A 24,822-nucleotide genomic window follows, 5' to 3' on the forward strand; every position below is an offset into this window, starting at 1 on the left:
GCTGTCTAACCCAATGGCAAGCATTTGGGGCAGGACTGTTGATTTATCTGACCAATGGCAGACAATGGGAGGGTCTAGGAAACAAATTTCCAGAAAATATGTGTATGAGCTATATGAGCTGCTAGGGCATATACAGTATGGCATGACATTGCAGGTGAATAGGGTAAAAGTTAGCCAATCCTTTTTTTTTAAAGATTTATTTTTGGCCTTTTTGCCTTTATTAAGCGGATAGGACAGTTTTACAGACAGGAAGCGAAGTGGGAGAGAGAGAGGGGGGTAGGGACGGGAAATGTCCTCGAGTCAGGATTCGAACTCGGGACGCCCTGAAGTGCTACTGCACCATATGTCAGTGCGCTAACCACTAGGCTATTGCACTGACAAAAGTTAGCCAATAATTATCACCATACTTCATCAGTTGACATAAATTGCACACATGTTTTATAATATCATAATCAAATTATATAAGAACATATCCAGCAGGAAAAACCTTCAGAATACAGGAATTAATCAATCTGTGAAGTTTGTTGTATGCAATTGTTGATGAATGGAGATTTGAGTGCAGAGCGAAAGCAAAACAAATCATTTTGAGAAAAGTTTTATAAAGAAAGACAAAACATTTTATTTTATTTATATCAATTATCAATTGTAATGATTATTTACTTATTACATGTTAACATACGTACTGTGATTCAAATGTGCAGACACAAAATCATAAAGCTTAACAAAACATAAAAGCCTTTCATAGACTTAACATAAGTCTAAAATGTAAAAATATGTAAGCGCATACAAAAAAAAGAGCAGTGTTTTGCCTGTAGAATTTTTTGACTTTCAAAGATCTGGAATCCATTGACCCTATGAATGCATGATATACTGTTGGCCATATCAACATCGGCCGATAAATGCTATTTTTAATGTTATCGTTATTGGTCTGATAACAAAATTGGACCAATATCTTTAATCCAATAAATTAGGCATTTTTCCATTGGTTTATTGGCTTCACATGCTTGCAGTTCACCCCATTTTTGGTTAATGTTCAGTGACTAAATGTGCTCAGTGACATTTATTAAAAGAAGGTTGTCCATAGAAAAGAACAGCTGATCAATCCATTACAGAGATCAGTTCAAAGTTGCTAAAGATAAGATTTTAAAATAAAATCTGTTGTTATTGTATGTGTTTGCTTTTGTTTTGCAATCATGCAAATTATAAAAAAAATATTTATATTTATATTCAGCTAATATATAGTTCTGAATCTAAAGAATTATCAGTTATGTATCGGTCAAAAATCAGTGCATCCCTTCTTGACTTGTATTTTATAAAAATCCAAAGACCAATGTTTCAGCTGAAAATCTTATTTAATGTTCTATAGTGAAAAAAAAGGTTATCTACTACATCTCACATGGCCTGATAGTGAGTAAACTAATGACAATTCTCGAATTCTTTGTGTGAACTATCCCTTTAAAAAACACCCATTGCAATTTATTCTCTGCCACTTGCAGTTTTAAAATGACCCGGTGCTGTAATGATAGTTTTAGGCAAGATACAATGATATGACCTCAGGTTCCAGTCAGGGAATACTTTTAATTAAGCACAATTATGCCATGTTTATTTCCGCAGGTTCAGGGCTGGTTGTTATCTGCATTGCTCTCTAACCAGACAGTGACAAACGGTAGGTCAGAATGGCCCCTGAACAGGGTCAGACCAAAGCATAATGAATCAATGAGGGTTTTAAAACATTTCAGCCTAATGCGTCACAGGAGAAAGACTCACAAAGACTCCACGGAGAGCCATTCTGACTGACTATTGATGTGAAAATTAGCAGTTAATAGCAATTTCACTCACTATACAGTTATCACACATACACAGGGCCAAAAGTCTGCTTCTGCTTTGCATTTTTTTCTAATTTAATGAGTTGTTAAAGTAGTTATACAGACTTTGCATGATATTGGAAAAAAAGGACATTGCAATGTTGCAATATTACTAATACATGAATTTAACGAAAGCATACAACATCAACCATATGGGAACGAAACCTTATCACTGTCTTCCATTGCTTAAAAAAATTAATACAATTAATGTTTGATGAAACTATTAATATTTTAACTTCATATACATACACTGTTTAAATCAGACATGGGCCTTAAAAACAAAGCAAATGAAAAACGTTCAATCTTTTAATGTTAAACTTCAATATAACTCAATGTGGTTGCTAGTATTTATTAAAATATTTTTCCTGGTCAAACATCCTATGGGATGATAAACTGAACTGACATTGCAGATCCTTAAATAAAATATAAAATAAAATAAAACAATATAATATAATAATCAGAAATAAGAAAAATAATCCTGAAAAATACTAATCATTGCAGATTCACAAGCTAACAATAACCCTATATTAATGTTTTGATGACCCACATAATCTTCCAAAAACTAGGGAGAGAAAATGTGATCTGAACTACTCTCAAATAATCAGCAAATCCCAAATATTTATTTCAGATACTATAAAATGTACAAATGCTCTTGAAAAGTTATGTCTGAAAGATCAAAACATGTACAGTAAACCCTGTATGAGATTTTGCTTAATCAAAACAGCCAGACAGTTCTTCTCACTCGCAATTCTCAGCATTTCTAACGCCCTAGTCACTGTGCCTGAAGTCTGATTGGATGACCCTTTCAAAGTGTAATCCTCCAATCAGAAGCCATCAATTTTCATATGCAGCATCATTTTGATGATGATGCTAGTAACAGGACCATATGGTCATTCGGCAGTCATGGACCTCCCAGGAAAACGAAGCAACTATGCTCTTGCCAAACATTTGTGGGGATGAAACGAACTGGCAGGGAAAAAGGATTCAAGCCTACCCGAAAAAGATGGCATAAATGAGAAAGAAATGATGTGGGAAATGCAAATCAGGCCATTTGCATAAATATTACTCCATGCCAATCAATATTAATTAAAAACGGGGATAAAAGAGAAGATGCAAGTTATAATAATGAAAACCTTTCGATCTGTCTGCAGCTATACAGAAAAAAAAATTATTTTCAATAATCTCAAATCACATAATTAATCTGAAGCGCGTTATACAGGCCAAACCGGCCTCCCAGCGTTCTGAATATGCAAATGTGAATTTCTGTGCTCGCTTATTTATATAAACAAAACATTTTAGTTCACGAGTGGGGTCTTGGGATTTCTTGTTTGTCCACGTGATCAATTAAAGCTATCCACCTGATTTGACTTTATAAACGCAGTGAAATGAACGACGCAAATAATTACAAAACCGTTTTTGCTCACGGCAACTTTTTGCTTCATGTTTTTCAACAGAGGAAACCACTTCGGTGTTATTCAATATCCACCCGTTTATGGCTATCCAGTTCTACAGGAAAATACGCAGGAGAGTTCATTTTTGCTAGCATACAGCAATCTGGCAATATATGGAGCGTTTTATTGTTTGAAAAAGATGTCAGCCGCATACCTGGAAGCAATTCTTTGGGTAAAAAAAAAAGTCAAATATTCTGAAACAGTTAGATGTGCTATTGATGTTTGAAAGTGTATAAAACTGTTTAAGGGCCATTAGTTTATATTTGATTTCCATTTTGTTTTTGTTCTTTTTCAATCTGTTAAAACTGCATGATTGCCTTAAAGAAAGAAAGAAAGAAAGAAAGAAAGAAAGAAAGAAAGAAAGAAAGAAAGAAAGAAAGAAAGAAAGAAAGAAAGAAAGAAAGAAAGAAAGAAAGAAAGAAAGAAAGAAAGAAAGAAAGAAAGAAAGAAAGAAAGAAAGAAAGAAAGAAAGAAAGAAAGAAAGAAAGAAAGAACGAGAGTCTGTTCTAGTACACTGAGTTAAAACAACACAATTCCTAATTTTTTTATGTTTAATCCACTTAATTTTGTGAAAACAACTTATTAACTTAATCGATTTGTGTTGGGACAACATGAAGGAATTGTGTGAATGCTGCATTTTTTGTACAGTGTATGATCTTATCAATAAATAAAGGTTTTAGATTACTAACATTTCTATTTATATATTGAAGACAAGGGGTGCCCTGAAGGGTCAGTGTCCCATATATTTTAGTTCCAACCACAATTAAACACACCTGAACCAGCTAATTAAGGTCTTTCTAGGTATACTAGAAACTTCCAAGAAGGTTTCACTGCAAAACAAATCCTGGTTGCCTTAAATCTTTAAGCTGACTTAAATTAACCTTATGAGTCCATTGAACTTATATTGTGTTAAACTGATTTAAACTACTTGCATAACTTAGTTTTATAAGTTTGAACATGATTAAATTAGTTTAATAAGTTACAATGAACTAAAAGCATATGCTGTTTTGACTAATTGTTCATATATTTTTTTACAGTGTTGTTGAAGGAAGTTGGAGCTAAATTATGCAGGACACCGGCCCTCCAGGATCGAGTTTGAACACCTCTGTTGTAGAAACTGTATATATGAATACATATGAACAGATATGTATACAGTATATGTTTTTGAACCTTTGTTTTCATTTAAAGAGCCCATATTATGGGTTTTTGGAAATGCCCTTCCATGTAGTGTGTAACACAGCTCTAAGTGAAGTGAAATATCCAGCTAAGGTTTAAATCTGTAAGTGTACAGTGTTTAAAACTATTGATTCGTCTATAAAGGAGTTGACTCATAGTGCTTCAAACGAGTCGTCTTGATAATCTAGTAGTTGCACGTAAGTTGCAGCCCCGCCCACTATCACAGAAAAAAAGCCACACACACACACACACACAGGTCGAATTAAGTCACGCTGTGCAGATGGATATTATTGACAGTCTCTACCCAAAGATGAAACCTCAGCATTATAGCCCAGCCTTGAGCAGTTCGAGTGCTTCTGGAAACTACATGCTTACAAAGAAGACTTCATCGGCCGTTTGTTAAAGGAAGGATCAGTAAAGACTGTCAGAACATGGATCAGTGCATCATAAATCAGTTTCTTCCCACATTTCACAAGTGTAAGTACGTGCGATTAAAATTGTTGCCTTGTTTACTCTAGCTTGCAAATTATGTATTTAGTTGTGTTTTGTTATTTGTAACCGCGTGTACTGTATCAGGTTAACTCTTTATATTCTCATATCGCGTCCAAAGCCACGTTGAAAACGCGACGCGTGCCGCTTTGATTACGGATGTGTGTGTGTGTTGTGTCCTCTGAGGAGGAGGGTAAAGTGTGTGTGTGTGCATGTGTGCGTGTGTGTGTGTGTGTGTGTGCGCGAGAGAAAAGACCAGGTAGTGTGACAAGCTAGGAGATCTCCTTGCCAGTTCTTGGAGTTTTTGCTCAATAAAATAGTTAGTCGCCAGTATTTTCAAGTCCATCGTCTGTATTTACATTCACCCACTGGCAGCCAATATCCACACCCTACACTATGAAGCATGTATGCACTCTGACTACTTTTATATTGTTGATTAGCTGCTTGGCATTTCACTCTGTCTCGCGCTGAAGGCTGTCAGTGTCAACCAATCGCAGCAGGCTGTCATCGGTCCAATCAACGCAGATTAGCTTCGCGCTGAGGAGGGGTTTGGGAACAAATGAATCGCTGAACGATTCATATGGGAGTCGCTGGGATAATTAGGTAAAAATAAATGCAGATTATAAGACCATGAAAGTGTTTTTTGACCTTGCATGCATATTAGACTGTTGTTGGAGACCCTTACAATCAAAATATGACCCTATTTCATGTATAATAGGGGCTCTTTAATCAAATTTGATTTGGATTTAAAAATATACATAATATAAAATCAAATCAAACTGTCGGATGAAACGTCAAGCACGAGTGACTTACATGTTACAGTGACAACAGACATCCGGCAGCACAAATAATGCGGTTCGCCTGAATGAAGCGGCGCGATTTTTGTGCATTTGATGTGATTAACATGATTCGCTTGAGTTGGAAAATTTGAACTTAAGCAGAAATTCACGCCGCGTTAACCAATCAGGAGCTTGCTCTATTATGGGCGTAATTATGAGGTAGTGCCTATTGTTGGTGTCCTGAGGTGAAATCCTCCTGTAGACACCGGATAACAACTCAGTCTGAAGTACCGCTGAATACTCACAGAGCTGGGTGCACCTCTGAAAGAATCTAGTGGACTCAGTCATGGCGCCGAACAAATATACTGTTTTTCAGCATCCCTAAAGCACATAACACACAGCTACTCTCTCTTTAAAATCCATGTTAGCCATTTAGCAATGAAGCAAGAGTCGTCAGGCAGACAGAAACCCCGCCCATGATGCGAATCTGCATGTATTGTGAAGGGGATTTGATTGCCAAATGAAGCGAGTAAACTCAAAATGTTAAAATGGTGTGATTTATTTGTGCATTCCAGGTCTGGTGTGAACACTGCATTACACAAATGTTTGCATAAAGTAAACTGTCCCACATATTTAAATAACTTGTAAATGCAAAGATATGTAAATACAAATGTTGATGCTGCGAGTTAAAAAAATCTATTATTGGTTCCCTATCTGACATGAACAAGTTTTGTGTATAATGTTTATTTGTGTTTTATTTTCTAAATGACTGAAACAAATGTCTTTAAGGTTGAACACTAAAACAAATGTGTGATGCTTATTCAAACTGCTTGTTAAATTGAGCTGAATTAACACAATTCTTGTGAGTTTTTTGAAAATTATTTGTTCAATCCAATTAACTTTGTAAAAAACAACAACATTAATGTAATAGATTTTTGTTGGGACAATATCAAAGAATTGTGTGAAGATGCATTTTTTGTAACAGTGATAACAATTAAAGATTTTAAATCACTAACATTTCCATATATACTGTAAACACTGCACATATGAATACATATGAACAGATGTGATGATTTCATTGAATTAAATGAGATTTCTATACAGAAAAATACAAAACATCCAACTATAAATCCAACTGTTGCTCTAACACAAATGTTTGTATAAAGTCCCATGTCCAACATATTTAAACATTTGAATAATGTGTATAAAATGTATATAAATGAAGCTGACCATATGTAAATGTTGATGCTGTCAGTTTAAAAAATTAAAAAAAACAATGATTAGTTCACTATCTGACATCAATAGGTATGCATTTACAGTAAAATATTCATTTGTTTTATTTTATAAATGACTAAAAAAGTCTTTAAGATTACTAATATTAAAATAATCATTTAGAAAATTCATTAAAAACTAAAACAAAAGAAAAAAACAAGTCAAATACTTAAAAAAGAATAAATAAATAAATAAATAAATAAATAAATAAATAAATAAGTAAATAAATAAATAAATAAATAAATAATTAATTAATTAATTAATTAATAAATAAATAATTGTTTTTGATGCTTGTTCAAAAAATGATCTGAAATAACACAATATTTTAGCATTTTTTTGGGACAACCTAATTGTTTTAAGTTCAATCTACTTAAATATATAAAATCAATCAAGTTGACTTAAATTTGTGCTGGGACAACATGATAGAATTATGTGGAAACCTGCATTTTTTACAGAATATAAAACATTTAACATTGACGAGTCTTCGCTGAGGCCAGCTTCCAGCCTCCGCCACTGAGACTGCAGCTCTGCACAAGACGTTTGGCCAGCGGAGAAATTAAAATGGTCGTGCCCAACTGAGCCTGGTTTCTCTCAAGGTTTTTTTTCTTCACTTCCGCCTTTAGTGAAGTTTTTTTTCCCTCTCCGCTGTCGCCACTGGCATGCATGGTTCGGGATCTGTAGAGCTGCGCATCGTTGGATCTGCTCTTCAGTGTTTGGACTCTCAGTAGTGATTATTAAACCACACTGAACTGAGCTAAACTGAACTGAACTTAAACACTACAAACTGAACTACACTGTTCCTATTTACTGTGACCTTTTATGTGAAGCTGCTTTGACACAATCTACATTGTATAAGCGCTATACAAATAAAGGTGAATTGAATTGAATTGAATTGAAAATGATGTATGTTTACATATCTACAGTATTTGTTATATAAACATACACATATAAATATAATTCTTCAAATGTTATTATTGTTATTATTATTATTATTATTATTATTATTATTATTATTATTATTATTATTATTATTATTGTTGTTGTTGTTGTAATAGCTGTATATTGCACAGGTATATCCAAAACTATATATACAGTTATAAAAATATTTTTCTGGTGTCCTCCCCCAAACACAGTTCTATCAATGAATAAAACAGTTTCATTTGATTTTGTTGTAGCCATTGTCTGATGTCGCATACCTGTGATATCCAGAAATTGCACAAATTCATCACATTTAAAGGTTGAACACACTAGAGGGTTAGCGGCGCCTATTATTTTATTTTTCCCCCCGTGCTGGCTTTGCAAAAACGAACACGGGCATCATTATAAAAGGCTTTGGAAGTAGTTTTACTTATGTGAATTTGATTGATATGAGCTTCACAATAATCCATGCACCGCAGAGGTTTTGCATCCTATTGGTAAATGCAATTTTCATGGATGTACGCTAAAGACTATATATCACAGTCTTAATCTTGAAGTCGGTATATAAATCAAAAGCATCCTATTTACTATTTAAATGCACACTCCCACCATAATCTGGTATAAAAATGTAATAACTTGCCTTCCTTTTTAGCTGATTTCACTAATCCCTTTTACTTTTCAGGGATTCTCATACTACACCCTGAAAAACACCCAATTTTCGCAACAACCAATGATAGCAAAAAATATAAATAATATAAAAAATGACAAATACGATTGTTATAAAGCCATGCTGCTACAAAGCACAACTATTCTTGGATTTGTATTATTTTGGTAATAATTTAAAGGATTGGAATAAGTAGTTCTGCATATACTGTAATACGCTAGCACACTTAAGGACATTATTAAAATGTTTTATTTCTGCACATTTTTCAGATATCCTTTCCTCCTGCTTTTATAAGTAGGACTAATTTCTTACACATCTCAACTTCCACAATGTCAATGAAGTCTTGATCCATTGAAAGTTCCACTAATGCAGTTATTACATGGAACATGGAAATAGTTTATCATATTTATGAGCACTATAACCATTGAGAAATCTTCAGATGTTTAACCTTTAGAGCTCTATGATATGAACCACAAATTAAACTAAAGCCATATGAAATTGTGCAGTCATTCTCATCCACACTAATTAGGAAAACAGCTAAAACTGCAAAAATGATCACGTTAGAAGGCTTTACATCCAACAAATCAACAACTTTTACCATGGTTATACTGTAGTAACATTAACGGAAACCAATGGGAATCGTTGTTGTTGTTGTTGTTGTTGTTGTTGTTAATAAGATGCAATTAGTTGTACATTTGTATTTGGAATAAATTCTATGCTTTTTTTATAACCAATGTTACAAAAACTATTAAGTTAGATAACTTAACCATGGTATTGAGGTTGTTATTAATAAGCAATGATGTACATCCAGCTAGATATTTTTGCAAAAAAGCCTGACAGGTGTATCAACAGCCCTACGTGAATCGAATGGCTGTTCTATAAAAAAAGTTTCACTTAAGGCTTTATTTCTGCGAAAAACAACCAGCTGAATGTACATTATCCCACTTACTACATGACCACTGTTAAAATTAAACACTTAGTCAAAACATTGACCTTAGTTGTAACAATATTTTACTCTCCCTTTAAGTAAACATACACAAAAACAATGTAATACTGCATACTAACTTACTTGGTACCAAACTGTCAAAATGTTTAACAAAATTTGCCAAATTGTTTAATCGGATACTATTGAGCAATAACATAGGATAAACTCTATTTGTCCCCGAGAGGACATTTGTCTTGGGCAAAAAGGTGCTACAACGTTGCTCTAAAAATAGAAAAAAAAACTATTAAGAACAAACAATTAAGAACATACATTGTTTACAAAATAAGACCATATATAAAAATATGAATATGAAATGTATAAAGCACAGAACACAGTCAGGTGCTAAAGTACTACAGGTGCATTGTTCTTAGATTTCAACAGTTTTATGGAGATAGGAACAAACGAAAGCTTCAGTCTCTTGGACACATTGGCATTCTAAAGGTAATCCCAAATCACACACTTATGCACTATTATACGCCATTTTGTAGTATAAATAGTGTAAGTAGTGCATTCACACTGAAAACTCTAAAAATAAGAAGTGCACTTTAAATAGCCGAATGATGCACTTATTCAACCGGTAAAATGAAGTGTGGAATGATGGACACTTCACATGCTCAATGACCGCTGCTTTGCTCACGTAGTGGAAGGGGCGGAGCCATCGGGCGCACATGTTGGATTACTTTATTTTGGATTGTGAAAGCAGTATTTTCCTATGAGGGTGATTATACCGCCTCCTGATGGTGAATGCGGTTATACTGATGGCAGGTATTTTTAGGTAGTTTGGTCATTTATTTCACTGATTAGTGTGTGAATAGTGCATAGTGCGTAGTGTGCCATTTAGGAAGCAGCTATAGTCTTTTTCCTGATGGTAAAAGCTGATATTGACTGAAAAGAGGATGTTTGGAATCAGCACTAATATGTATTGCTCTTCTCATGACCGCCTGTTCATATAGAGTCTCTATGGGCTCGCATTGTTTTGTTCCTATTATTTATTCCTAACACATAGTTTTATTCCTAAGATATCTTGGGATGTCATGACTGACAAAAAAGAATCAAGTATTACAGAAAACTGTGTAATAATTGTGGTTATCATGAGTTTAAAATGCACAAGACTGTTTATTGAAACAGATAATAATTAATAATAATTCCTTACATTTATATAATGCTTTTCTGGAAACTCAAAGGGCTTTACACAGTTTTGGGGGCAATCTCCTCATCCACCACCAGTGTGTAGCATCCACCTGGATGATGTGATGCTGCCATATTGTGACAGACTGCACACAGCACACCAGCTGATTGGTGGAGAGGAGACACAGTGATGAAGCCAATTATGATATGGGGAGGGTTAGAAAGCCATGATGGATAGAGGCCAGTGGGCAAATTTGGCCAGGATGCTGGGGTTAAACCTCTACACTTTTTCAAAGGGCATCCTCAAATTTTCAACGACCACAGAGAGTCAGGACTCCACTTTAACGTCTCATGCAAAAGACAACGCTTAATGAGCAGTATAGAGTCCCCTTCACTATACCAGGGTGTTAGGACTCACACAGACCACAGGTTGAGCGGCCCCTGCTGGTCTCAACAGATGGTACTCTTTTTATTAATTAATAAAAATGTACTTGCAGATCACAAATCACTCTCCTGCAACACTTTTAGTGTCAAATGAGTATTCCTAAAGCCAAAACTTGATGGTTTTGTATTAATTAAAGAGCCCCTATTTTGCATTAAAAAAGAACATATTTTGTTTTTAGGGGTGTCCAACAACATGCTGATATGTGTGCAAGGTAAAAAAAACAATTTTCATTGTTGTATAATATGCATTTATTTTTACCTAATTATCCCAGTGACTCCTATATGAATCGTTCAGCAACTAATTTGTTCCCAAACCCATCCTTAGCACGAAGCTAAACTGCGGTGATTGGCCCGATGACCCAGTCTATTGCGATTGATAGACTGCATTCAGCACGAGACAGAGAGAAATGCCCACCACAGCTACAGTATGAAGTAGCAGAAAGTATGTGAGAACCCAGTGCAGGAATGCAATAAAGCAATGCAGTTAAACACCAGCATATTACTCTACTCTTAACCCTAACCCCAAGTAATAACAACAACACACATTCAGTATTAATCCACACAGTGGCAAAAGCTGAACTATTTTGATAATTGACCATGCATGTGAGGAACAGCTGATGGTGGCTATAGCAAAGGCAAACAGCAGAGAATTGCGATTTCAAAAACTCATTTAAATCGGTAAAGAAAGACGCACGCGTCACATTTTTAATGTAGTTTTGGATGTGATATGTGAATAGCCCCATTCAGATTTAACCTAAGAGATACAATACAAGCACTGATCTATAATCGAGAAGTGATTACAAGCCACGCGAGGTGATTACAACTTATAACACACAATTAAACATATATTTTGCAAACTACACAAAACGAGGCAACAATTTTAATGAGATTTACATGTTATGATCCAGAGAAAGAAGAAACTAGTCCATATGAACTGTAACAGTTACTGATAAAGTCCCTGTTAAAGTCTGACAAAATCCCATAGTCTCTGCTGCTCCTTCAATAGCAAACGATCGATGAATCCCACGCTGCACCTTAGGTTATTATATCAAAAATCTGAAAAATGACAGGAACAAACACAGAACTGGGTTGGCTATACTGTGGTACTGCTGTGAAAATGAACTTCAACCCTTTATTCCCCGCAACCGAATCTCCATCTGTCAGTAATGGTCATCTTCGCGTCATGATCAGTCCCGTGATCCCCTGCTAGTAGTGTGTGGAGAAAAAGCGCGTGCACATTTTACCAGAACTGGAACTACATATTTGGTGATGTACCATGTCAACGCTGATGTGATCAAACAAAAGATCCGAACCAAACTCGATTCATTTATTTGACCCTGAGTCAACTATTTCGCTAAAGAATCAATAGTTTTAAACAAGATGCACTTCGAGATTTAAACCTCAGCTCGATGTTTTCATTCACTAAGAGCTGTGTTACACACTGCATGGAAGGTCATTTTCAAAACCCATAATAGGGGCTCTTTAATAAAATATTAATTATATTATTAGTATTAAATTACCAGCACAACAAAATAATTGTTGATTCAACTATTTGTAGAACTTCGTGTTACCGGTGCTGTCAAATGTTTGACATATTCAGACATATACAGCAAAAGTAAAAGAGAAAAAATTATTTGTGAACATTCACAAACAAAGACAGCTTACGCATAATTATAACTTTTGACAAAAAAAGAAATGCAGACATCCTCCCCTGAAGAAATGACTAGAATTCAAGATGGCCTCCAAGTTGAGGGAACAATGGTGATGAACATGATGCGCTGTGACTACTGATCCAAAGTGAATAAAGGGCTGCACTATGCAGCAGAGATGCAGAGCCTTCTCCTGGCCCCTAGCATCAATAAAAGGCCCCTCGCTCTTCTAAACTACCAATGAACAAGCAGCTTAGCCCAAAGAGTTCGAATCACTTTCTTCAATTGCAACAATAAGAAAGCCGACCAATAATTCATCAGCGCAGTGATGCAATCCACCCAACACTCAGAGGTCAGAGCGTGCTAAATAAATCATCACTCCTCGTTCTCATTTGTAACCATTCACAATTCTCTGAAATCTGACATTTGGAATTCCGGTGGGTGTATATTATCATCACATGGGCATGACTCAGCACAAACTGACACACTGTGGACGTGCACTTCATTAGCATCAGCCAAATTTCCCCTTTCCTGCAACACGCTCTGAAGCCATGAGCCTGACAAGGGTCATTTGCACAAAGTGACAGTTCAGTTTCCCCCACAGATCCGAGTGCAAGGGCCCTGGACCCTGCAGTGCAGCCATGCAAGTTTTCTTCTCCAGAAATGGTCAAGCAAAAAAAAGAGCAAACGGCCACTGCTGTCCGAGGGCAGACCGGTGTTGAAGAGAGCGAGAGAGACCAAGAGTAATGAGAAACCGCCCCGAGATGTTGCTCATCTTCTCCAGCAGGGCTTCATTTGTGACTAATTTAGGAGACACAATTCAGAGCGGCTGACTTTGAGCCATCACATCAAGTGTCACTGTGCCTGGAGAGGGGATGATGCAGAGATAAAGAGAAGAAATGCTGATAATAAGAAAGAGGGGTTACCCGCATGGCCCATATACATGGCCACCATACAAAAGCAGGGAGCCCTGTGGGGACCATAGCTGAAATGATCATTCATAACAAGGCAGTGTGGGTTTGAAATAGCTTCATGTATAATATAAGGTGCCTGGGCACATCAAGAATATAAAGCACTTGTGAGTGGAAAGAAATTTGAAATGGATGCATTAAATCAGTGTTTCTCGACCATGTTCCTGGAGGACATTTTCCATGTCTCCTGAACCAAACACACTTGATTCATATCATCAGCTCATTAGCAGAGACTGAAAGAACTATAATGGGTGTGACAGACAAAGGAGACATTCAAAACATGCAGTGTTGGTGGTCCTCCAGGAACATGGTTGAGAAACACTGCGCTAAATGACTTAAAGTTAGAGTGAAATTAAAACTGAAGGACTTTCTTGGATTGTTGTTATTGCTATTGGACGATCTCATGTGAGCGACTGGTTGTCCTGTCCTCTCATTTCTAAAGTAAACCTCATCGGAGGTTGTTTCCACTTAATATTTTTAATGAGCTGTTCTCAAGTGGTATTTTGAAGTGAATTACAGTTTCCACCTGGTATTAAAGTGTTCAAATGGTCTCTCATGACCACTTGTGTTCACATTTCTTCAAAACCCTTCACTCTTACTTCAGGCTCTGCATCCCTTTCATGGGAGTGTTCAGTGTGATACATGAGGACTACCAATAAACAAACCCTTGTTACACTTATGAGTGAGAGGGGAAAGCAAGCCGATGAAAGGATGTGAATGGCACTACTATGAAACTACTATTGTGAACGTAATTCAAAGTATGGAAGTAGGAAGTTTGTTTTGGTGCGCTTTCCTACAACACATCCTAGCGGTCACAGGATGTCAACATGACATTGTATCCCAATGTTGTGGGACGTTGCATCTTGCGTCAAAACCCAAAGTCAGGCTGACACCAATGTCCAACCTCGGACAGATGTTGCAATTTGGTTACCTTCCAATGCAACCTAAAAACAGCCAAATATCAACGTCTAATGACGTTACAGCTTGACATTATATGGACGTTACCACTATGATGTCTATCAGATGTTGGATTTTGGTTGCCATACCTAATAAATAAATGTACTTGACATCAATATGATGTTGGTTTAAGATGTTGGCTCGACATTGGATTTTTGTCACTTTCCAGCACAACCTAAAAATCAACCAAATATCAAGTTGTTATTGAAATAGCATTGTCCTTAGATGCTGGTGACCTAAATCTAACCTAATATTAACATCTTATGATGTTGTGTGTTTGCTGGGATACTATAAGCTTAATTTCATTAATGTTTATTTTGCTTGCGCACAATGTTAGTCTTAAAGTGAACTATTAATCTGTGCAAGGTAAACCCTTGGGGGAAAAAAACGGTCTTAGCAATCATTAATCCAAATTTAATCATTCGCTTACTTGACAGCTTAGGTGAGATATGTTTAGTCACGCCCTCTAATCATTAGTTTGCTGGAAGTGAATAATGAGGGGAGTGGTGCAAATATAAAATACCACCCCTACTCAATATTCAGTTTCAGTTGGAAACCAATCATCAAACTTGAATCTTGAAATGGATAGTTCACTTTAGGGCTGCACAATATTAGAAAAATGTAATATTGCGATCTGTTTTATTTTGCAATATACAGTTAAAGTCAGAATTTTTAGCCCCCTTTTAATTTTTATATTTATAAATGTTTCCCAAATGATGTTTAACAGAGCAAGGGAATTTTGACAGTATGTCTGATAATATTTTTTCTTCTGTAGAAAGTATTATTTGTTTTTTTCTGCTACAATAAATGCAGTTTTTAATTTTTTAAGAACCATTTTAAGGTCAAAATTATTAGCCCCTTTAAGCTATTTTTTTTTTTGATAGTCTACATAACAAACCATTGCTATACAATAACTTGCCAAATTACCCTAACCTGCCTAGTTAACCTAAGTAACCTAGTTAAGCCTTTAAATGTCACTTTAAGCTGTAGAGAAGTGTCTTGAAAATATCTAGTCAAATATTCTGTACTGTCATTATGGCAAAGATAAAATAAATAAGCGATTAGAAATGAGTTCTTAAAACTATTATGTTTATAAATGTATTAACAGGGGGGCTAATAATTCTGACTTCAACTGTATATTGCGATATAAATACAATTTCACCAGATGATTTAATATCTCTCTTTGTAAAGAATGTATAATGTTAGATTGATTCAGTTAGATGATTCTGCAGTGGGAGTGCATCTCCATAAAATTTAATAAACAATCTATAAAATATTTGGGGTCCCCCGACACATTTCCTGTGTTGTCTGTGCTATTTGCAGTGCATTTCTGTATTTGCATGTGTTGTGAGTATTTTCATGCACGTGTTTACTCAGAGATTGATGAATTAATGTTTACTCCTTTCATCTACATAAAATCTAATAAACTATCTATAAACTTTTTGGGATCCCCTGACCAATTTTCATTGAGGTCTGTGCTTCTTGCAGTTAATTTCTGTATTTTCATGCATAACAATCTGTAAACACAATCAAGAAAAGGATACGACTGAAATAAAGTGTTTTATCGTTTTCAGAGTCTAGCAGTATTCAGGTACAGTAACTGAATGATAAAAATAATTCAATAAAATTAATCACTGTTAAGGTCACAAATAGTACAATTTCTTATACTTTAACGCTTTTAAAATCATTATACAACCACAGGCATCAAAAACACATGCAAATGATAAATTATAACACAAACTTAATGCATATATCCTGTGAGGTGACTATTGCGAATGATCAGATTGCGATATCAATGATAAAACGATATATTGTGCACTCAAATGACAAGTGTTGTGTTTCTGTTTGATAGTTTAAACAGGGTTGAAACAAGTAGAGGGAGAGTAAATGATGTCAGAATTTTCATTTTTGGGTGAACTATATCTTTAAGTCAGTGGCTAGATTGTATTTTGTGGCTGTTTGAATGATTAAATGACTATTTAAGCTATGAAATCTCTGGAAATTATCCAAAGAGGACAAGGTCAAAATGTTTTAGACCACATTTACACCATTATTCAGAGTTGTCTACTGGAAATAAATCCTAACATCATGTGTAAACAATGTCAGAGCAGGGAATAGATACCCTGCTATTTTGAACAAAAATTGAAATCGGTCATGTGAAAAAAAAGAACAGTCAATTCAGATATCATGGCAATTTTTAAAATGGTCAACATTTCATCATATCTTAGCCAAAAGCCATTTAATGTGTATTTTTTTCCACTCCCAAGTCCTTTGTGTCACATCAGACTCCATGTCATATCAAGTTGAATGCTGGAGCTGTGAATAAATTGTGGCAGCCTATTTTATAGACTACCTTGCAGTGCAAAACTAGCCTTGGCATCCCATTTTCCCAACCGCGGCTTCATGGCCAAGGCTGACATTTCTACAGAAATCACTAGTTTGAATGTATGAAAGCTGATGAGATGGATTTCACCGCTGTTTATGTGTGGGTGACATTCTCATCAAGCCACTGTCAAAAAATGCCACATTGGTTCCCGCTGCAAAGTTTCAAACATTCTAACCAAGTATATAAAAGCCTTTCCTGGTTACACTCTCAAGCAAACGACTAGATCTTTTTATTGAAATTATAGTTAATTATATTCAACAGTTGTATGATGCCATGGTCAACGAACCTAATATGTTAATACAGAAACAAAACCTCAAAGTCTCTCCTGATTACATTGTCAAACAAACGACTAGATCTTTTTATTGAAATTATAGTTAGTTACATTAGTTTGACGCCATGATCAACGAACTAACATGTTACTTTACAAGCAAAACTCCAAAGCCTTTCCTGGTTACATTCTCAAACAAAAGTCTAGATCTTCTTATTGAAACTATAGTTATTTACTGTATATTATTACAGCTTTTTGATGCCATGGTCATCGAACCTTACATGTTAATATAGACACAAAACCTTTCCTTGTTACATGCTCAAACAAACGACTACTGTAGATCTTTTTACTGAAATTATAGTTGGATATATTCAACAGTTGTTTGACGCCATGGTCAACGAACCTAACATGTTAATACAGAGACAAAACCTCAAAGCCTTTCCTGTTTACACTCTCAAACAAACGACCAGATATTTTTATTGAAATCATAGTTAGATATATTCAACAGTTGTTTGACGCCCTGGTCAATGAACCTAACATGTTAATACAGAAACAAAACCTCAGATCCGTTCCTGCAATATTCCTGCAATCAGCTAATGCCTGCTCAAGTGCATTTAATGTGCACCAGCATCATAATTATACATTATGCAAGTCTAATATGTTTTTACATTTCAAAACACTTTACTTTCATCCTCGGCGAGGCAGCATTTCAAACACCAATGTTATCATAAAGTATAATCAAGCTCATGTTTTTGCTGGATATCATGCTGCACAGTGCAATGAACCAGAAAACCAGTTTTTAGTGATCCTCTCATCGCCCTATTCAGAGGCCACACTTTGTTACCATGCACACAACCAGGCGTAAGGGAAATCAAAGACAACCATTTATTTTGGACCCACTCTGTGCAGATCTTGTGTGTATGTATGTGTGTGTGTGTGTGTGTGTGTGTGTGTGTGTGTTTGTGTGGCTATTTGAAGGCGTACGCTGCTGAACGCTCATCCGGGAGGGCAGAAGCTTCATTCTGGCACTACAGCAGGGCTCTGTGCACTTTTAAACCTGTGATAGCAATCCACTAAAGCCTTCACTCTATAAATAGAAGCTTTCAGTGTAATCTTCGAAAAAAAAAAAAAAGAGCTGGTGCGCATAAGCTTCTCTAAACATGCAGATAGCTTAAAGTTAGTGAAACATTGCTTTTTAATGCTAAAGCTATATTTCCAGCGCTTATAATGACAAGTTGATCCAGAAATGCTTTGAGATGGGAGTTCTGTTTAAGAATTCATAGATACAGAGGGAGTGGTATTAATTATAGAGTCTGTGCCATAATAAAACGCTCACATAATAACCGGGGAACAAAATAATCAATGGCTTAATCTTCATTTCAAGCTTGATTCATATTTAAAACATTAGAAAATGGAAATCACTCTCGGCTACGAGGTCATAAATGGAATATGACATAGTTTGGGAAGGAATTTAAAGCTCATTTGAAAAGGGGGATGGAAGATGAAATTGGGGGCCTATTTAACTCAACTGAACCTTGACAATTCCAAAGCACCGCGTTCCGCTTGATCGGAAAAGCTGCCACCTTCTCCCTAGGGGGTTATTATTTTCAGCAAGTAAAACCGGAATAAGCCATAGGACGGTTACTCCTTCCCTCTCCCTCTCTCTGTCTGTCTCTATCGCCACCTCATTATTCATTATTTTTGAATCACTGTGCTGGAACTGAAGCGAGACAGTCAGCATCCATTCTCAGCCAACCATCTCTGTGAGCTGTTGTCCTTTCACAGTATGCTGGGTCATCCCTGCCTCCAGTTGATCTCTATCTTGTGCCAGTTGTGAAATGTTACAGATGCTAATTAGCTGTAATGTCTGCGACCCCGTTAAGAGTCCATTATGCATCATCCCCCCTATCAAAATGTTCATTGCAAGCAAATTCCTTCAAAGGCATTTGCTGCAATCTGTTGCTGCCAGCTTCCGTGGCAGGAGACAAAGCTGGACAGCAGAGGGACGACTGACAAGGCGGCTGTCATTGATGGAGTCTGACAGCAGCATAACAATTACGTTTAGGCCAATACAGGCTAAGTACGGTGTCAGGGGCTTTAACTAAGTTCAGCTGAAAAACAAGAGGTGCATTTATGATCTTCCTAAATCACGAAGATGGCTGTGTGAGACTATTACTTGATAGAGATACATTTCGAGATGGGAATTTTGAAAAATTCACATAAACAGCAGAAGTGATATTAATAAAAGCGCTAAGTGCTAAATTGAAATGAGCATTTGTCGCCAAAGCTTTCCCGAAGAGGATTTGGGAATTGTTTTATCTCCATTTTGAATTCACAAAGCAGGCTTTGGTTTCATTAGAAACCTCTTGGAATTCCAAAGAAACTAACAAATCTGTTGGCTTTTTACTACATAATAAAATATAAAAGAGATGACATAATAAAAAAAACACCTTAGACTTAGTATCCCGTCCCAAAAATAAAATAATTAAAAAGAATTAGTAAATTAATCGCCATCCAGGTTATTACACATCTTAAATGACGTAACATCAAAATTAAAAAACAAAACACACATCAAGAAAGAACATTTGTTTTTGGTACACCCTGAAAATGTTATAAAACGAAACAAAGAAGACATCAGTAACAGAGCACAAGTGAGCTCTTTTGGTGTTCTCCTACGTGGAAGGGTGGAGGAATACAAGGGAGCATCATAAAGACACAGTATAATTAAGCTGTGAAATGAACTCCAGCATTAAAGGCCTGCAGCTGTCTGGTTCATACTCACCCTCCTTGGATGGGCGCCGCACCTCTGCACTCAGATTGCACACCTGCGCCGTGCGCACCTGAGGAGTCAGGCATCCTTCGGTTTGGGGATTTAAAGGCAACACCACGTTACTGAGCATCAGCACGCTCTCAGATTCCCCATCGCCTAAATGTTGCGGGCAGGTGCATTTAGCGTAGACTATTCCACACGATTCAGCTTTCTCTGCTTTCAAGCAGTTTTCCAACCACGTGCATAACACCTGACATCCAAACTGACTCGGGCTCGCCTTGTTTAAAACCACAAACTCCACCACAGACCTTTCCTCGTCCTCGGGCTTCTTCGTCGTCAATCCGTTGTAGTCGTAAGGAAACACTCGCCGGAGCTGCACAAAATTTTTGTCGTAATGCAAAAACACATTGATATTCTTGGCGTCATCACACAGGTGCACAATGGACTCGTTGATCCTCAGCAGCTCGTTGATCTTCTCGTGGGAGAAGTGGTCGAACTGGTAAGCCAGCAAAGAGAATTCAGAACAGCTAATTTCTCGTTTGTAAAGTTTTAGGTAGATGCTGTATTTGGTAGGATCTGGGTTCTCCAACGTCCAAGTGCAGTTTGTGAAGTTCTTGGGAAACATTTCACTCATCGAGTAGGATCCATAGATAACTCCTTTTACCAACGTGGAACACCAGAAATCTTGGGCACCAGTATATCCAAACATAACCAGGAGATAGGTGGAAAATATATAAATCAACAAATTACGAACAGCCTTCATCCTATGTCATTTGGCCTGCAAGAGAAACAGAGGATGCACTGCTTTCATTGTCAGACTATATAATAATGCTTTGTCAAAGAATTTCAGTCTAAGATGAGATTTGGCTTTGTTTATCACGCATTCCCCTACATTTTTCGTTTGCACAGCCTATTTTCTACCATAAACTACCATCTAGATTTTACAGAGATTCAAATGATTCATTCCATGGGAATGTAGCACATTTCGGATAAACATTGCCACCTTGTGGTGTTTAATAAATTGGGGGTAATAACTTTGGGCATCTGCTGTGGCAGGATAAAACACCATAATATTTAGCCATCAAATGATCATTTAATGTGATCATTACACAGTGAATAATCTTTACCGCGTTTGAATGAGTGACAGCGTCGGACACACAAATCATTGACATCCAATAGCTTTGTGATCGTAAAATTAAACCGCGACTCGCTCATATGAAAGAATAAAAGGCTGGCTCTAAGAGCTCTCAAACTAAAAAGACATTTCACACCGTAAAACGATTTTTTTATTGAATAAATCGAGAATAGCGTGTCGAAATTCTGCAGTGATCTACATGTCTGACCGCATAATAATCATCTACATATCTCAGTCTGCTCAGACACAGTTGGGATTTCCATTCAACTCTTATTCGCATACGTTTTACAAATTCCGTCGTTTATATAATCATATCCGATTGCCTGGATGGATTATATTGTCGTGATCTGTGTGAGGACCACTTCCCTTTATTGAATACAATCTATGCTTTCCATGAGGGGAAAAAAACTTTGAATTCGACGTGATGCTTCTGCCTCCGTGAAGATCTGCTTTACGCTAATCACCATAATATGGACAAATATGTTGAATTCCTAAATATTCTAGAAGTCTGAAAGAAAGGCGGTGGAGAGAGAGAGAAAGAGGGAGATGGGGTAGAGAAAAGCTATTCGATGTCCTGTTTGCATGAATCCTGCAGGCATTGCAGCTGTGTGCAGTGTCACAGCATTCCCAAAACGAGCCTTTATTTTCATTCTTTAATCACCTTAAATGCGGCACTGCTTGCACGACAAAGCAAAACGTGTACGATGCATTATACAGAGACGTTCTCCACGTCTATAAAGGACGAGACAGCATTGGCGCACATTGCAACCATCCGCGCTACTTTTCCATCCTTTCCATCCCCTTCTATGCTGTCGCGTCGCGCACTTGGACTTTTCGTTGATTATGGTTCTAGTTTGTCGCGTCGCGTCACGATCAGCAATATGAAACGGTTCAGAAAAAAATTTAGCCACACACACACACACACACACACACACACACACACACAAAACAAATGAATAAAAAGAGCTACAGCGAAGCGTTTTCATATCCATACTCTCTTACAAAACCTAAGTAGTCTACAGTGTCTGTCAATTGTCAGTCTTTAGATGCAAGTCCTCAAATCGGATTTTATATGATATACAGTCGGCACCAAACTCCATTCTATGTCATTTTCCAGCGAAACTCGTCGATCATCGTTTAACTTCGCACTGCCCCTTGACGAAACGTTCGAGTCCTCTGAAATATTGACGTAGTTTGTATTGCATTAATCAGAATGAACTGTGGAACTCAGATCTTTATGCACTGAAGAGGGATAAACTTGGGCGAGGGCCACCTCATTATCGCACAAACCCATCTATTTTTCCATCACCTTATTTGCCTATAATAATCACAATAATAATCAGATCTTACCTTGCACTCTGAAAGCTATGGCTATTTTTCCCACATACTTGGAAACATCCTTTTTAGAAATGAAACGCGTCGCTCCCCTGCGAATCGATATCTCCCATTGCCGATGATAGAAGTCTAGAGCAACAAGATGGTCAATGAGCAAAAATGCATTAGACTCCAGGCTGGATCATCATCATCATCATCTCGCTCCTTTTTCCCCCCACCTCACAACGTAACCAAGTGATGAGAGCGCAACAGAAGTGAGCAGGACTAAAAATGTTGTGAATCTCGACTGATCATTAGTCGTTGTCTGCCCGTCCCTCAAGAGATGCCCAGGTCGGGTAGCAGGTAGAGCGCAATCCCTGACGGATGGAGGATGCTGCTGACTCGCTGTGGAGTGAGATGGAAAGCGCTTTCTCGCCGAGCCTCAGGACTGGAGCTGCAATATCACGTCACTGCCACTAAGATAAGGCACGTATGGACGTCTCGAGCTGCGTCTCTCACCAGCTCGCCCCCCTTCCCCTGGATAAAACAGAAACTCTTTTTTTATGGGGAAAATCGAGGCAGAGGAATGTCCCTCGGACTGGAACTGGAACGACACGCTTTATTTTCAGCAGCCGACTGGACTATTTTATCAAAAACCAAAGGAATAATTATAAAGAGATTCGTTTCCTCGGGAATAATGGTTTCGCACGGGATTTTGAGAAATGTGAAGAACTCGTGAAGTTGCTTCATCTTTATCTCACCATCATAAAGAACTGGATTTATGATCTATATAAAATGTAGGCAAAATATCATTATTTTTTTAATGATATTTGTTATTATTTATAACTAAAAAGTTCGTAGCCACTAAGAATAGTGTACATTTATTAAAACTAAAAACAAACAAATTGCTAGACTTGGAAGATGCATCGACGTATATAGGCGTAATGACTTTTGGATTCGAATTCAGATGGGACTGAGCAACTTTTTCTGATATAAACATGTTGATTTAGGTGTCGAGAGAATTGTGATTGTGGCTGTCCTTACAAGAATACACTACGAAGACTACAGTTGCCAGCAAGAGATCATAGGTACAGTTATGCTTTCTATAACAGCTGTAGATTTTGTTATTAAAAGGAAAATGAAATAAAATGACTAACGAAAAACACCTTCTTGTAATCTTTTATAATAATACACATAATATTTTAATAAATTATTAAATACAGCATCTCTCGAAAGACTTTAAAGATTACAAGAGAAAGCTTTATATTACATGCTTAATAAGTCGCAATTATGGAATTTTTTACTTTTTAGATGAATTATAAACTTCCATAACTTGCTAAATTATGTAAAGATGCAGTCTGTCAAGATCTAGATGTAATTCAGCTCAAAAATGTCAATTAGATGAAATAATTTCATTACAAATGTGTGCTATTTTAAATGTATATATATATATATATATATAAGGTGACAAATATTGACAGAACTGATGGTTTATCAATGCCACTCATAACAGATCACAGTGCAAAGCGCATGCGCAGCATACTGTTATTTTTACTGCAAAGGAGTATTTTTGGCTACAACTGCAAAAATAACATGGACTAATCTGATATGTATTATTATTAATATTATTATTATTATTGTTATTATTATTATGTTGAAAACAAAGGATCCATGATCACTGATTCCCTTTGGATCAGATGTCCTAGTTTTGCACATTGAGATGACAGAATAAAGATAGATGTTCTCTCAACAGATCTTCATGTACTGTACATGGTTCTTCATCTGCATGGATGATTTTACATATTTATTTGTCCAACAAAATGTTATTTCTAATGGAAAGAGTTTCTTAAAGATGCTCTTGACAGTAAGAGGGAAAAGGGTTTTCAGACATGTTCTTTTGTGAATTCTGAATATATGAATAATTTCACAATTAATATGAATTATTTAACAAGGCAAAGTAATATATTTTTCAGGCCTATAGCCGGGGGGGGGGGGTGATTTGAAAGACCCATGACAAGGTAATTTGTCCCATACATGATCTCATTTGAATTATTTTTGACTATGCCATCATGAATTGTATTAATAATAATAATAATAATAATAATAATAATAATATGAAGAAGAAGAAGAAGAAGCCTCTGCTGGTTGTTGTAACTTCAGCTAATCAGTTTTGGCAAATGCAAAGAAATGCAAATGCAAGC

The 24,822-nt window shown here is 36.5% G+C and overlaps 1 protein-coding gene across 1 annotated transcript in view; it reads right to left on the bottom strand.

The window, feature by feature from the left end:
• Positions 1-23,077, bottom strand: part of adgrb3 (adhesion G protein-coupled receptor B3) — a 368,994-nt gene extending 345,917 nt beyond the window's left edge. The window contains exons 1-2 of the mRNA XM_056470574.1: positions 22,658-23,077; positions 20,185-20,950 (exon numbers count right to left, since the gene is read on the bottom strand). Coding sequence (XP_056326549.1) covers positions 20,185-20,935 — 751 coding nt within the window. The 5' untranslated portion in view covers positions 20,936-20,950; positions 22,658-23,077. The remainder of the gene's footprint in view (positions 1-20,184; positions 20,951-22,657) is intronic.
• Between the last annotated feature and the right edge of the window lie 1,745 nt (positions 23,078-24,822).

The sequence above is a fragment of the Danio aesculapii genome, chromosome 13 (genome assembly GCF_903798145.1).
Source record: "Danio aesculapii chromosome 13, fDanAes4.1, whole genome shotgun sequence".
In the NCBI taxonomy this organism is placed as follows: domain Eukaryota; kingdom Metazoa; phylum Chordata; class Actinopteri; order Cypriniformes; family Danionidae; genus Danio; species Danio aesculapii.